Source organism: Dipodomys merriami, unplaced genomic scaffold (assembly GCF_024711535.1).
Source record: "Dipodomys merriami isolate MVZ:Mamm:240054 unplaced genomic scaffold, mDipMer1.0.p SCAF_33, whole genome shotgun sequence".
NCBI classification, from domain to species: domain Eukaryota; kingdom Metazoa; phylum Chordata; class Mammalia; order Rodentia; family Heteromyidae; genus Dipodomys; species Dipodomys merriami.
Genome location: NW_027204826.1, coordinates 11,813,315 through 11,828,234, shown reverse-complemented (window position 1 = coordinate 11,828,234; position 14,920 = coordinate 11,813,315). Strand labels below are relative to the sequence as shown.

Below are 14,920 nucleotides of genomic sequence, written 5' to 3'. Positions count from 1 at the left end.
CCACTCAACCCCTCCTGTTTATCTCTGAAGCCTCTTCAGGTCCCAGGCTAACCCAGGGTGATTTTCCTATTGCACCCTGTCATGACTGAATTGAGGCACAAGGCACCCCGAAGGAACAGAGGTGCGATCAGACACTAGAAACTCCCCTTGAGACGGAAATGGCCGGTCTCCACTTCTGTGAAGTCCTGTACCGGGTCCTAAGGAGGTGGGGTGGTCCCCCGGGGGTCATGGGGAGGAGGTGGAGATATGGAGGCCTCCAGGACCCGGGCATGGGGCTATCACACCTCAGGGACCCCCCTGCCCGTGCCCCCCAGGACTGACGGTTCCTGCAATAACGCCACCTGGCGGCCTGCGGGCATCCTTGCCCGGGCCTGGGGTCCCGGGAGGGAGAGTCTGTGGGCCGCTGCTGCGGGACAGGGGAGGCCGCGGGAGGGAGGTCCTCGTCCCCCAGGCCCCGGGCCGCAGGCAGGGGCCGCCTGGCTGGAACCCTGCGTCCTGAACGCTGTCCGCGGGCTGTGGTCTCAGAATGGCGGGGAGAAGGCCGGCCGGATCCGGAGGAGAGCCTGGTCGCCGGCCTCCCAGGTGCCCCGGCGGGGCCCAGGGGGACCCAGAGGGACCGGCGCGGCCTGAGAATCGGCCTTCGGTCTGTCGGGTCCCCCCTCCCCCGTCCCCTGCGCGGCCATGGCTACTCGAGGGACCGGAAGTCCGCACCTGCCTGCGCTGGGCGCCATCATTAAGGGACCGGAAGTCCGCACCTGCCTGCGCTGGGCGCCATCATTAAGGGACCGGAAGTCCGCACCTGCCTGCGCTGGGCGCCATTATTACTTGAGGACCGGAAGTCCTCGCTTGAGGGACTGGAAATCCGCACCTGCCTGCGCTGGCGCCATCATTACTTGAGGACCGGAAGTCCGCACCTGCCTGCGCTGGCGCCATCATTACTTGACCGGAAGTCCGCACCTGCCTGTGCTGGCGCCATCATTAAGGGACCGGAAGTCCGCACCTGCCTGCGCTGGGCGCCATTATTACTTGAGGGACCGGAAGTCCTCACCTGCCTGCGCTGGGCGCCATGGCTGCTTGAGGACCGGAAGTCCTCACTTGACGACCGGAAGTCCGCACCTCCGCGCTAGACTCCGCGGACACCTGAGGGCCCGGAAGGCGTCACGGCCTGCGCGCAGGGGCCCAGGGGACGCAGAGCCCCGGGAGCCGGCCGTGGCGCCCTCCCGGCGGTGGCGGCCCCCGGGACGGCCCAGCTCCCGGCAGCGAGGGCGTTGGAAGCGGCGGCAGGCGCCGGGCCAGGCGCGGCCGTCCTCGCGGGCCCGCTGCGGCCCCTCGCCGCTTCCCCCATTCGCTTCCGCTGCTGGACCCCGCAGAGGCCTTCCAGGGGCCGCAGGCGTGGCCGCGTCCACGCGCTCGATCCGAGCTTTACTTCCCCCGTAGCCACAGGACGGCAGCGCCCGCCCCCATCACTTCCCGCATTCTGGTCAGCACCTGGGACTGGACCGACCGGGAAAAGCCACCCTGACTCTCAGAGCCGCTCTGTGCTGGGGACTGGCTGCTCAGGTCTGACTTCCTGCCATAAAGGAGGAGGGACGCACGGCGTGATCACAGGCAAGAATCAGCAAGAACCAAGGCCTACTTCTACAGGAAGAGAAATGGAAGCTGGACAGCGCTGGGGGAAGGGGGGAGTGATGAGAGACAGGAAGAGAAGAAGGAAGGAGAAAGATGAAGGAGGGAGGGACAGGCAGGGGTGACACGGTGTTATGTCTTTTTCCTTGGCGCCTGCTCTAGACGCCAACCTGCTGAGGTTGCCGGGGTTTTCAGGAGCCCGGCGGAGGCCCTGGCCCAGGATCCCTGCTTGGTCCCCCAGCCAACCTCCAGCCAGCCCTGCCTTGATTTGTGCAAGACTGCCATCATGTGGCCACCATGGAGACTGCCCGGGAGCCAGCGCGCCTCTGGTCACTCCTGTGTTGTGCAGAGATGGCAGCCCCTTCCTCCACCGGCCTGAGAGGACCTCAAAATATAAACTGAGGAGCACAATCAGGTCTCACGGAGCCATCGGGGAAGGGGCATGGGTGCTATACGGAGCCATACAAGGACCATCACAGTATCAACTGTCTTCCCTGAGATTTTTCTTTTATTGAATGACTGGCTTATGGATCTGCTGTCACGCTGGCAAGGATGCACCAACCGTCCATCTCAAACCACCAGGTGATTACAACACCTCATTGGGTGGGGGGTGAGGCTGTGCTGGGCATCACACGGTGTCCCCTGCATGCAGGCCGCAGTCTACTTCTGTGCTCCAGGTCTCCTTCACACAGAGTCCACATGGTCGCCATCAAGAAATAGTCAACCTTTATTGTCTAGGTTCTGCATCTGAGAGAAAACACAGAGGCTTATTTCACTTAACCTGATGATCTCCAGTTCCATCTTTCTGCAAGGGACATAACTTCATTCTTGTGTATGGCTGAATAATATTCTGTTGTATATATACACCACACTTTCTTTATCCAGCCATTGGCTGATGGATACCTAGGTTGATTCTCTACTTTGATATTGTGACACTATAAACATAGGTGTGGGAGGGTCTGTATTATATTCACATAGTCCTTTGAATATATGCCCAGCCTCCTGAGCAGCTAGAATTCAAGGTGAGCAACAAGCACCCAGCACTCAAAAGTATTTTGTGCACATATATGGAAATAGAATTGTGAAAGGCATTAAAATGGTTTTTAAAGCAGGGGGAAGATATAAAAGTAAGATTGAAATATGCATAGAAATATCACAATGAAACCCCTGTGTTCAACTTTTTTTTTTTTTTGGTCAGTTGTGGGGCCTGAACTCTGGGCCTGGGCGCTGTCCCTCAGCTCTTCAGCTGAAGGCTAGTGCTCTACCACTTGAGCCACAGCACCACTTATGGCTTTTTCTGCTTATGTGGTGTTGAGGAATTGAACCCAGGGCCTCATACATGCAAGGCAAACACTCTACCAGTGAGCCACCTTCCCAGCCCCTGTGTTCAACTACTATACAGTAACAAAAAGAACATATTTAGGCTATGTGTGGTGGTTCACACCTGTAATCCCAGCTCCTCAGAAGGCAGAGATAGGAAAATCACAGATTGAGGCCAGCACAGACAAGAATGCAAGACTCTATAAGCGAAGCAAAAGAACTGAGGTATGGCTCTACTAATAAAGGCTTACAGTAATTGGTGCAAAAGCCTGAGTTAGATGCCTGTCACCAAAAGAAATATTCAGCAACCACCTCGACCTGGGCCTTGCCCCACATGACTGGGGTGGGTACAGGGAACCCACACACCACGTCTCTATTTCTAGCAATTGGGGCTCCAGAGGCAGGGAGGAGAGCAAGACAAATTAGTCTTGCATTGGTTCTGCCCCAAGATGCTAGTCTGTGGCCCAATTTGAGATTCAGAGTTTTTTCATTCCCTCCTCAGGTGTCACATAGTGGCACCATGAAGAGCGAGGAGCACACAGTAACGTTAGTCATCCCCCAGAGACTTCCCTCTCACACCCCTCCCCACACAGGCAGAGCTTCAGCATAAATCAGCACGGCCCATGAAGCCACGTGATTGCTAAGCAAGGAAAAGATAAGAAGCTTTGGGATGACGCAGCCCTACTATACCTTGTGGATCCGCCATCCGGAGAAGGCTGCTGGGAGTTGCCCTCGGCCTCTTCAGAGCTTCCTGGAAGTGCTGCCGTTCCCGAAGCAAGAAAATAAGGAGGCAAAGGGGTAACGCCAAGGCTTGGTAACCCACTGGGGACCCCTGGCCCTTAGTGTGACCTTCACTCACCAGTCCAAGGTCCTACTCAAGCATTTCCTAACTTCCACTGGGGCCTGGGCCTGCAGTGCCTCAGCTGCCGGAGGAGCTGACCCCAGCACTAGCCCAGGCCTTTCTCCGCTCCATGTCACACTCGCAAACGTTGTGTGACCTCCTGCCAGTGCCAGCTGATAAAATAATGACGTCTTATGAGCTGTGCACATGGGCTCCCTACTCCCCACCCCAAATCGTGTGTGTGTGTGTTTCAGATGACTGTGTAAAATACATGGTTCTACATTTGCACTGGACTTATACATGCAACATGCTTTTACTAAGCAATAAATGTATTAATTGATGGTTATCTACATAAGTAAAATGTTAAGTCTATTTACAGAACCATATAAATTAACAAATTTGGTTTGGCAAACTTTAATTTTAAGCACTTAGAAACTCCAGCACAGTTTAACTCAACTAATAAGAGTTTTGTTGTTTTGTGTTGGTACTGGGTCTTGAACTCGGAGCCTGAGCACTGTTTCCCTTAGCCTTTGCACTCAAAGCTGGCACATGACCACTTGAGCCACAGCTCCACTTCCAGCTTTTTGCTGATTTAACTGTAAATAATCTCACTGATTCTCCTGCCCACACTGATTCCAAACTGCAATTCTCAGATCTCAGCTTTCTGAGTAGCTGCCACCGTGCCCAGCTTCAGAGTCTTGTATTACCCAATAGTGGAAGCTGTGGACTTATTAGTTTATCAGTGAGATCAGAGAGTTTGTCAACCTTCTTCACAACTGTATCCCTAATGTCCTAAATATCTGGCATATGCAGATGCTTCATTAACTGTTATTAAATGAATTAATGAAGAAATCCAAAGAAGGAAGGTATCAAAGGAAGAAGGAAGGAGATATCCACTTATCAGTTTTCCACCTTCCCTCATACTTTTATGTAGTATGCACTAAAGCAACCACTATGACCTGTTTATGTGCACTTCATTGCTAAGCAATTTAAAGCCCAACACAATTTTTAAATGAATGTGCTATTTTGCAAGCAGCCACACAGACAAGTTGCTAAACACCAGCTCTCCAGGACTGCACTACATGACAGTGGCCACAAGGGGACACCATACACCTTGACAAAGCACAGAATCAGCACACCTTTGTGGGTGCAGAGTCCGGCTTTCCAGTTGGGCCACAAAGGTACCCCTGTGGCCTGCCCCGCTGGCAAACAACTCAGCAGTCCAACCTGAAACTAAGCTAGATCTCCAGTTTGCCCCTTTTACAGAAGGGAACCCAGCTCCATCTCAAAGTGTCCACCTCTCTTCATGCACAATCCCATTAAGAAAATAATAACAATAAATATAAAGGGAAGAAAAGTGGCTTCCCTGTGGACGACAATTGGGTCTGTAAAGATTGAGCTGAAAAAAGAAGGCAAAACCGTGAGCCTCTAAGAGAAGAATAACTGAATTTCTAAAGCACTATGCAATGGTTTCTTACCTCCTGCAATATTTTTGCGAAAGGACACTTCACTGGGAATGTATTCAGTTTCATTCCCGCCAGGAAAAAGAAACTAAAGGCATATGCAGGCTGACTGAGAAATCACATCAGATGGAGTTATGATCCTATCGCTCAAGTTTCAAAGGCTTTGTCATATGTAACTGAGCATAAGGGGGAGGAAAAAAGTTCTACCAACTTCTTGTCTAAATGCTGTGAAATATCTGCGAATATTTTCAGGGTCATTATAAGCCACAGATGTTAGCAACTGCCATGGTAGTGTTAGCCTTAAAAGACTTCATCCATAAACGAAACTGCCTCAAAAATAAAATTTAAAACATTTGCAAGGAGCCTGCGTGAACTTCCCTTTGAAATGTAATAAAATGCTCGTGGCTTATTCTGAGTTCAGAAACACATGGCTCCTCTGGTCTCCTTGCTAAAGGTTCCATTTGTGCCACGCACGAAATTACAGAGGAACTTGGAAAACCACCACCAGAGATAAAAAGGACAAGAGGAACACCTCAGAAAACAAGAAAACCACTGGCTAATTAATGACAAAAATCAAAGTGTCCTGGGGAGAGGTCCATGGGAGAGAAGATTCTAGAATGTGCATTGTTTGCAGAGCTGTGGGAAATTCAAGTCTGTTTAACATTTGCTGATCTCCATGAAGGGAAAAATGGATTCCCACTTGGCCCTGAGAAAGTTCCAAGCCTCTGTGCTAATCTGTGATTACATTTGCAACCCCCTCTCATCAACTTGGACAAAACAAAAACAAAAACAAAACAAAACAAAAACCCTGAGATGTCAGCCGTAACCTCCATCATGGCTGCAGGCCGAAACTGGGTGAAACACTCAGCAAGCACACTGAATCCCTGCCGGCCAGGAGCTAGCCGCGGCCTCCACACGCAGTGAAAAGAACCCGTGCTGAGAATCGGTGTTGCCAAAGTTACCATTTTAGTCACCTAATTACAGCTCAACTAGAATGATGACCATTCTTCCTTCGAGGCTTCTGGAATGTTCTCTGGGAGGCTGTTTGAAAGTGGGAGTTGGGGCATCTCTGCGTGAATTCATGTGACAGGTTTGGCACCCGGTTCTCCAGCCCAGCTTCCTCGGTCCAGACCACACCAACTCCTAGCTCTTGAAATAACCCCCTGGTGGAACTCTCCAGAAGGAAACCATCTCCCCAGTTGGGCAAGCACATCCTGTGTGGATTCCACATTCTGACGTGCACAGCCGTCTCTTTCTGCCTCTCTGGCTCAGGGAGCTGCAGGGCCCTGCACCAGGCCTTGTTTGTGAAGCTTGTGCAGAAATGCGTGGCTGGTCTGCTCTGTGCCCACAGACGTGCCACACTCCTAATACAGTGCCACAGCGCATGCCCCTCAATGGTCCCATGACCCCCACAGTCCTGCCGGCCTCCTTCCCCAGCTCCTGCCCACCCCGTTTGTATCTGCAAAGACCCACTAAGCCTTCCAGCTAAAAACAAAACAACCAACCTAGACTAGTCTCATCAATAAATTCCAAGGAGCCTGAGTGTCACCGCCTGGCGGGGGCGGTCACCCGAGTGTCAGGAGGCTGAATACCATGGGGCCCTCAGCCCCTCATGAGCCACCTGCCACCACCAAAGAAACTTCCAGAAACTTCCAGAAACTTCCACCAAAGAAACCTCCCCCTGGCTGTGGGCCTCGGGGGAGGACCGGGCTGAGAGGCATATCAGGTGTGACCCTCTCCATCTGGGAGAAATCAAGCTGGGAATACAGGGAGAAGGGAACCTGCATGCCACTCGGGCTATGTGAAGGACACCTCTTCCAGCCTCCCTTAGAAGACCCAGAGAGGCCCTGTCCTCCCTTGAAAACCCCTTGGTTCCAATTCCCTGGGAAAACTCACCAGAGCACTGTCTGGCACTATCCAGAACGGAAGCCAATGTGCTATGTCTGTAAGTCTGTCCACAGGGAAACAAATAACAAGATGTCAGCAGGTGTCATACTATGCTGCCATCAAAAAGGAAAACACGAACCAGGGCTCCCTTGGCTCACACCTGTAATCCTAGCTACTCTGGAGGCTGAGACCTAGAGGATCATGGTAAATTGCCAGCCTGTGTGAAAAAGTTGTGAGACTGCATCTTGAATTAACTAGCAAAAAATGTCAGGCTGAAAGCATGGGTCAAGTGGTAGACTATCAGCTGTGAGCAAGAAAGCTGAGCAAGACTGTGAGTTCAAGACCTAACACACACACACACACACACACACACACACACACACACACACACACACACACACACACACACACACACACACACACACACACACACACACACCAAAACACAATTAGCAGAATGTTTTCTGCAAGGCATTTCTGTGGGTGTATGTCTCCCCTCTGAAGAAGAGACTTGCTTATTAACAAACCATCAAGGTATCCTCTGACTTTTCAACCTCACCTAGGCAAAGCAATATGTGCAATACACTTTAGCACGCACAAACTGACCTTCGGAGAGGCTTCCATAGCCTGCTATGAATCCAAGAGATGATCAGTAGGTGTGTCCCCTTCAGGAAGGGAAATCACACCAAGGACAAAGGCCCCCGGCCACGGCCCATTGCCCATTTTACCCCCACCACAGCCCAATCCCACCTGGGAACCTGGTCTGTATCAGCTGTGGGTGTGACCAACAACTGGACCCAAGCACACCGTGTTGGGGACGAGAGCGCACACAAGCACAAGGAAGTTTGTTTTGGAGATGCTCACTCACAGTCAGGAAGTCCCGCCTGCTGAAGCTGAACCCTGAGCCAGATGTTGATGCGCTGGCCCCAGGCCCCCGGAGGCTCCACCTCCCACAGCCGCCCTCGCACCTCTGGACAGGCTGACAGGAACCGCCTGCAGACTGGGAGAGGAAGGCAAGCCTGAATCAGGAAGACCTGCCCATGGGTGCTCTACCACTTGAGCCATGCCTCCAGCCCTTTCTGCTTTAGTTATTTTTCCAACAGTGTCTCCACTTCCTGCCCAAGCTGGCCTGCTAGATTGTGATCCATTTATGCTCCCCACGTTGATGGAATGGCAGGTGCACACCCCCACGCTCTGCTTTTTATTGGTTGAAAAGGAAGCCTCTCAAACTTTTTGCCTAGGTTAGCCTTGAACCTTGATCCTCTGGATCTCAGCTTCCCGAATAATGAGGATCATGGGCATCAGCCACCACGTCCAGCTCAGAACACGTCTATCAGTCTGTAGTCTAGCCCCTCACCTAACACGAAGCTTAGTTTACAATCAAGTGAGGACCCTTTCATGTAATTCATTGAACGTCAGCCTCCACAACACACTAGTCACAGGCAGGAGGCAGAGTCTCAGTTGTCTGTCTCCTGACCCCTGGCTGACAGGGAGCCATTTGGACCCAATAATATCACTAGCCCAGAAAAAGCTCAAAATGCTAAATTCAAAGTTCAGTTTTGTCTCTGTGTATGACTTTAACACTGTTGTGAAATTGCTCATACTGGAGCTCGAACTCAGGGCTTGGGTGCTGTCCAGTAGGTTTTTCCACTCAAGGCTACCACCCGACCACTGGAGCCACCACAGCTCCACTTCTGGCTTTTTGATGGTTAATTAAAGGTAAGAGTCTCTTGGGTTTTCCTGCCTGGGCTGACTTCAAACCTTGATCCTCAGATCTCAGCCTCCTGAGTAGCTAAGATCGCAGGCATGAGCCATGGACACCAGGCTCCATCTATATTTTAAGCCAGTGGTTTCTTGGGTTGGGAAAGATTTTCTTTTTGTGTTTTTGGGTGGTGTTGTTTGGGGAGTGTATTGTTTGTGTGTGTGTTTGTAGCACCAGTGTTTGAACTCAGGGCCTCATGCTTGCTGGGCAGGTGCTCTGCTGCTGGGTCACACCTACAGCCTTTCCTTGCACTGGGCTCCTCCCTCCCTCCCTTCATTCCTTCCTTCCCTCCTTCCTTCCTTCCTTCCTTCCTTCCTTCCTTCCTTCCTTCCTTCCTCCCTTCCTTCCTTTCCTCCCTCTTTCCTTCTTTCCTTCCTTCCTTTTTTAAGACAGGGTCTAGCTTCCTGCTAGACCACAATCCTCCTATTTTCCGCTTCGCATTGTAGCTGGGAAGACAGGTAGACACCACCACGCCCAGCTACTTCCATTGAGATGGAGTCTCACAGACTTTTCTAGCCTAGAAATGCTATACTCCCAGTCTCAGCCTCCCATGTGGCTTGAGAAGACTTGGCGTGTGCTGCCGTGCCAGCTACAGGTTGAGAAGAGCGCCTTGAGAACCTTTCTGCCTAAGCTGGCCTCCAACTGCAGCCTCCCCTTCTCAGCCTTCCTGGCGGTGAGGGTGACAGGTGTGAGCCACAGGCACCCAGCTAGGGTCTACATCTTCAGAACTGAAGAGGAAGCCTCTGTGCCGGAGGCATGGGGGACGTCTCAGGCAGAAGCAGACCAGGTTCTGTCTCTCCGGGAGGGTTCCCAGGGCACCACCCACCCTGGGAGCCTCGGGAATTCCTCCCCACGTGTTCCTCGTTGCCGCCACCGAGGCTGCTCGCAGGTGACACGAGGCGGGGGTTACCTTGGTACATGGCAGGAGAGATGGGGGCACTGACCCCCAAGGCCTCCTCTTCGTGGAAAGTCTCGCAGAAGTCCCGCAGCAGGGCCGTCCCCAGGCCTTGGCGACGATGCTTCCTCCTGATGAACACAGTGTCGAAGACAGGCAGCAGGTAGCCGGCACCTGTGCCATCAGCGCACAAGCTGCCTGTGGGGAAAGCAAGATGTTCCCGCTGTCCCCTGCACAGCCAGTACCACACGGTACCACGCGGAGGTGGAATTCGCTTCACAGGCTCCGTGGTAGCTGCTCAGTCCAGGCCAGCCGCTCCCCAGCCCACCCGTCCCTGTTGCTGAAAGGCCTATGCTATTGGTTGCTGCTGGGGCAGCCGCTGGACAGGTGCACCCTGGGAGACTGCGCAGAGCCAGGGACCCAGCTCTGCAGCTCTCTCCCTCACAACCCACGAGGATTATCCGAGTCACACCAAGTGCTTCCGGGACGATCCAGGAGCCAGGGGACGTGGCTCCCGCACAGGGATAGTGCAATCTGGTAAGAAAAGGGCTACACAGCAGATCCAACCCCAACTAAGAGGTGAACGTGTCCCCAATTCAGAAAGTGAGTGAGTCATCACCCCCCACCAAAATAATAATGGGGGGATGTTCTCATCCCCTATAAACTGAAGTCATGAAGTTCCAAACAAACTGATACTCATATTTCAAGCCCATTGGGGGTAGGATTCTAAATAGTTTGCAATTGCAGTCTTGTCAGGCGAAGATTTTTGGTTGAACGTAGATTATTCACCTATTTGGGCCATTAATGTATTCACTTCATTTAATTAACAAGCCCCTTGATTGGCACCTGGGCTGGGCTCTGCTTGGTAAGTGTCTAGCCATGGGTGGTACTGACATGTGATCGCAGTGTCCCACCTGTCAGGCTTCCTTTGGGAGGAACTATAAATGCAGATGTAAGCTGGGCATGGAGGCTCACTCCTATGATCCTACCAATATGAAAACCCAATACTGGCAGGACTGTGGTTCAAAGCCAGGCAAAAAGTTCCTAAGACCACCCTTCCCACACACACACACTGATCTCAAAAATGCACCCATTTTTTTTTTGTTATTCAGTCAAAAATATTTCCACTTTGTGATTTCTGTGGGTTTGGGGAAGAGGTCCCTGAGGAATCTGCATTCTTACGCTTTTTGTGCAGTGCGGCGATTCCAAAGAGAAGTCTGTTCAAGTGGCTACCCCGGACCCTGCACCCCTCTCCCGCTTCAGACCCGTCCATGTTCACTTCTGTACTTTGAAGCTTTGTTGTGAGTCACATCTGTCACCCCAGCTACGTGGGAAGCATTAATCAGAGGATCACAGGCCAGTCTGGACAACAGAAAGTAAGACCTTATTGGGAAAAAAAAACAAAACATGCAAGCAAGAAAGGACTGGCATCGTAGCTCCAGGAGTATAGTGCCTGCTTGGCAAATCTAAGACCCTGAGTTCAAATCCCAGTACTTTAAAAAAAAAAAAAAAAAAAGGAATGTAACTAAGTTGCGCTTGTTCCACATTTTCCGCTCATCACGGCCCTGAAAATAAGTCGTAGTTGTTTAATGTAACCTTGTCGTGGTGGCTGGCCTGCCGCGGCTGAGGTAACGTCTGTGAATCTTGGCTCTCGGGCCCTCCCGCCCCACCTGTCAGCTATTAGCCACAGCATTTTGTCTGGCAGTGAACCCGTGACAAGAAAGAAAAGAAATAGACAGGCCTTGTGCTTAAAGAGTCTTTGCCCCCGTGGGACTTCGCTGTTCCAGAAGATTCTCTCCACACAGCACTCCTTCTAAGGGCAGTTAGAGTCCCCAGAACCATCCAGAGCTGGGATGGCCCAGGCCCCGCCCTCACCTTTCATCTTGGTTGAGTAGAATCCAATGGCTGCTCCGTCTCGCCACAGGATTTTAGCCTGCTCCCTCGCAGAGTGAGGTAAAAAAAACATGCCGTCCTCTTTCACACTTCTCTCCAGTCTTCCAAAAACAATGACGTTTAGAGTGAAAAGCACAATCCTTTCCCCAAAGGAGTGGACCTTGAAAAAAGAGAGAGAGGGGGAAGACAGACGCGGGAAAGCTTGTGTCTGGCGTCAGCGTGCGCACGCAGGCCCAGGTGCGCGTGCCAAGATTCTTTTGTGCTTCAGGGCCTAAGTGTGAATCACAGTGTCACCACAACATGGCCTCCCGGGCCAGCCACAGGGTCAGGTGCCCAGGCCTCCCGGGGCGCACAGAGGTGAAACGCAAGTCAGCAGAGCAGAGTCAGCCATGGGCTAATGGAACAGGAAGTTGCCTCCAGGGGCAGCCAGGGCAAATCATTCCAGCACATTCCCTGGATGTGTCCTGAAGTAAACTCCATCTGCCATTTTTAACAGCAGCAGAGTTCTGGCCCTCTGAGAAGACATCATCGAGGAGATGAACTGCCACATGAAAAATGAGGTTTAGTAGCTTGTGGCAGATTTCAAACACCCGCTGAAATCCCAAGCCCAGAGGTTTGACTGGGGTTCGAGACCTGTCCCGGTCTGAGCTGTGACCCAGAGCTCTCTTGCCCACAGCCAAGGCCCCTGTCCTGTGGTCAAAGCCAGGCCCGCAGAGCTGGATGTTTTCACAGGCCACCAGGGAAAACGATGTCACGCTTCTGTCTGTCACCATCTCCATTTTGCAGCCCATGGGGACCAAGGTGGGGGCTGGGGTCAGGGCCACCTGCTCCCAGGACACCCAGAGAACACAGGAACCCCCAAACACCACAGCAATCACTACAATTTGGCACAGGAGTTGGGAGTCACTGGCTCTTTTCACAGTGACCATGTTGTCCTATCTCATTGCATGGCTGCACACGTGGGCGTATGTGAGTGCATGTGTGCGCACGCGCATGTGTGCACACTTATGTACACACACAACCACCAGCCTGAGTTCCCCATTACCTGGGTTAGGACTGCCACCCACATACTGTCAAGTGTTTCTTGCCCCCTACCAGGGAGGGCCTGGTACCCAGATGAAGAAGTCCCCGTTTGGAGAGGGCACGTGGTCATGTTTATGGACTTCCCTGCCTTTTCCAACGAGGACTGGAGACAGCTAGACAGGGCTCTGACAGCCAGTGTGCCTGACGCCCACCCAGCCGCCATTGTTGAGCTCCCTTCTCCTGAGACGGAGAACAGGAGATTCCCATCCACAGAGGAATGCCTGGCTTTATGTGGAATCACCTGGCCACTCAATCACCATCACCACCATCATCATTTGAAGTTGTGGGAGCTCAGCTTAGATTTCCTGGGTAGTCTCCGGCAACCCATAGTCCTGACCCCCTCTTTCGTCCACAGGTCAAGAGAGAGGACCACTCAGGTGATCTCTCAGACTGTTTTTCCAATGCTCCAGTAATAAAAATAAAGCTGTTTGCAGCAGCCTAGCAAATGATACCCAAGTGGTCTCTGTCAATAAATTAATTGGCCCAGGGGGTAAAACTCATCACCTTCACCCACAGTCAAATCTTCGAGCAGGAAAGGATCTGTGAACATTAAACCAGATCAGCTCTGAGAGGCCCTCACATTTGGTGTCTCAGACAGTGGCAGTCAAATGATGTTTAGACTCTCAGCAGAACTGGCTACTCCCAAGAATCAATCATGATGTGGGATGTTAAATTTTTCAACTTCTACAACCCAAACAGCTTCAGAGGAAAGCCAAAAGAAAATAAAAAAGAAGACTGCATCTGCTAGAAAGGAAATATCCAATCTAAAGCTGGCAGGAGAGAAAAGGAGTCAATGAACTTATTTCTCCAAATTTACTACAGAAGGGGGTAAAGAATTAAAAAGATATGTAACATGTGATTTTTTGACTTAAGAAACATTTCCGAAAACATAAAACTAAGATCTAGTCTAATCTTCATAAGGACCACTAATTTTATATTAGCAGAGAGAACATGAAATTGTTGTTGTTGTTGGAGGAGGAGGAGGAGGAGGAAGAAGAAGAGGAAGAAGAGGAGGAGGAGGAACAAGAAGAGGAGGAAGAGGAGGAGGAGGAACAAGAAAAGGAGGAAGAGGAAGAACAAGAGAAGGAAGAGGAAGAACAAGAGGAAGAAGAAAGAGAAAGAGGATTCAGAAGAGGAAAAGAAGGAAGAGGAGGAGGAATGGGAAGAAAGGGTAGAGGAAGAGGCAGAAGAAGAGGATGAGGAGGAAGAAATGGAGGAAGAGGAAGAAAGAGAAGGGGAAAAGGAGGAAGAAGAGGGAGAAGGAGAAAAAAGAGGAAGAAGACGAAGAGGAGGGAAAAAGGAGGAGGGGAAGGAGGAGAGGAAGAGAAGGAAAAGAAAGAGGAAGAGAGGAAGGAGGAAGAGGAACAGGAGGCAGAAGGAGGGGAAGAAGAAGATGAGGAGGAGGAAGAGAAGGAGAATGAAGAAGAGGAAAAAGAAGAGGAAGGAGGAAGGAAGAAGGAGGAAGAGAAGGAGGAAGAGGGGGGAGGAGGAGGAGGAGAAGACCACATTCTACAAGGGAAGAAATAGGGGTGGGCTGGATCTTCACACTATCACTCTGTTGGTGGAATGCACACCCCTACCATACTCCTACATCAGCCATAGTCGTGGAAAACTGGAATATTCAGAACAGGCACATCTACAGACCAAATGTGGACTCAGGGTCGCCTGGGCCCATAAAGAGAGAAACAAAGGGTGACTGACAGTGAGTACAGAGCTTCTTGTTGGATGTCTCTTCTGGGGAACACAGAGGTCCAGGCAAGTAGAGACATCTTAACTCTGGACCTCCAGCCCCCCTAGAAAGGAGAAATGGCTGTCGCCATCTGACGGCTGTGGCCGGGGCCAGGGGCAGCCCTAGGGGGCAGTCACGATGGAGAAGACAGCTTCTAAGTCATTCACACCAGAATGACTACAGTGCCTGAAAACCTGGCATGCAAATGCTCATTTAAAAATCCAGTCACCCGGGGCTGGGAAGGTGGCTCAGTGGTAGAGTGCTTGCCTTGCATGCATGAAGCCCTGGGTTCGATTCCTCAGTACCACATAAACAGAAAAGGCCAGAAGTGGTGCTGTGGCTCAAGTGGTAGCCTGCTAGCCTTGACCATAGAGAAACTCAGAGATAGGGTCCCAGTCCTGAGTTCAAGCCCCAGGACTGG

General features: G+C 51.6%; 1 protein-coding gene and 1 long non-coding RNA gene across 3 annotated transcripts in view; both read right to left on the bottom strand.

The window, feature by feature from the left end:
* The window catches only part of LOC138842042 (uncharacterized), a 147,106-nt gene extending 146,018 nt beyond the window's left edge, over positions 1–1,088 (bottom strand). Inside the window, exon 1 of the long non-coding RNA XR_011376567.1 lies at positions 1,049–1,088. This is a non-coding gene — a long non-coding RNA (uncharacterized lncRNA). The remainder of the gene's footprint in view (positions 1–1,048) is intronic.
* A 1,028-nt stretch (positions 1,089–2,116) lies between these two features.
* LOC138842039 (protein FAM169B-like) overlaps positions 2,117–14,920 on the bottom strand; it is a 29,861-nt gene continuing 17,057 nt past the window's right edge. Inside the window, exons 5-9 of one of the 2 annotated variants that reach the window (XM_070043169.1) lie at positions 11,670–11,847; positions 9,810–9,992; positions 8,006–8,137; positions 3,637–3,706; positions 2,117–2,373 (exon numbers count right to left, since the gene is read on the bottom strand). In XM_070043169.1, the coding sequence (XP_069899270.1) occupies positions 2,361–2,373; positions 3,637–3,706; positions 8,006–8,137; positions 9,810–9,992; positions 11,670–11,847 (576 nt within the window). In that variant the 3' untranslated portion in view covers positions 2,117–2,360. The remainder of the gene's footprint in view (positions 2,374–3,636; positions 3,707–8,005; positions 8,138–9,809; positions 9,993–11,669; positions 11,848–14,920) is intronic. The other variant, XM_070043170.1, reaches the window with a different exon arrangement.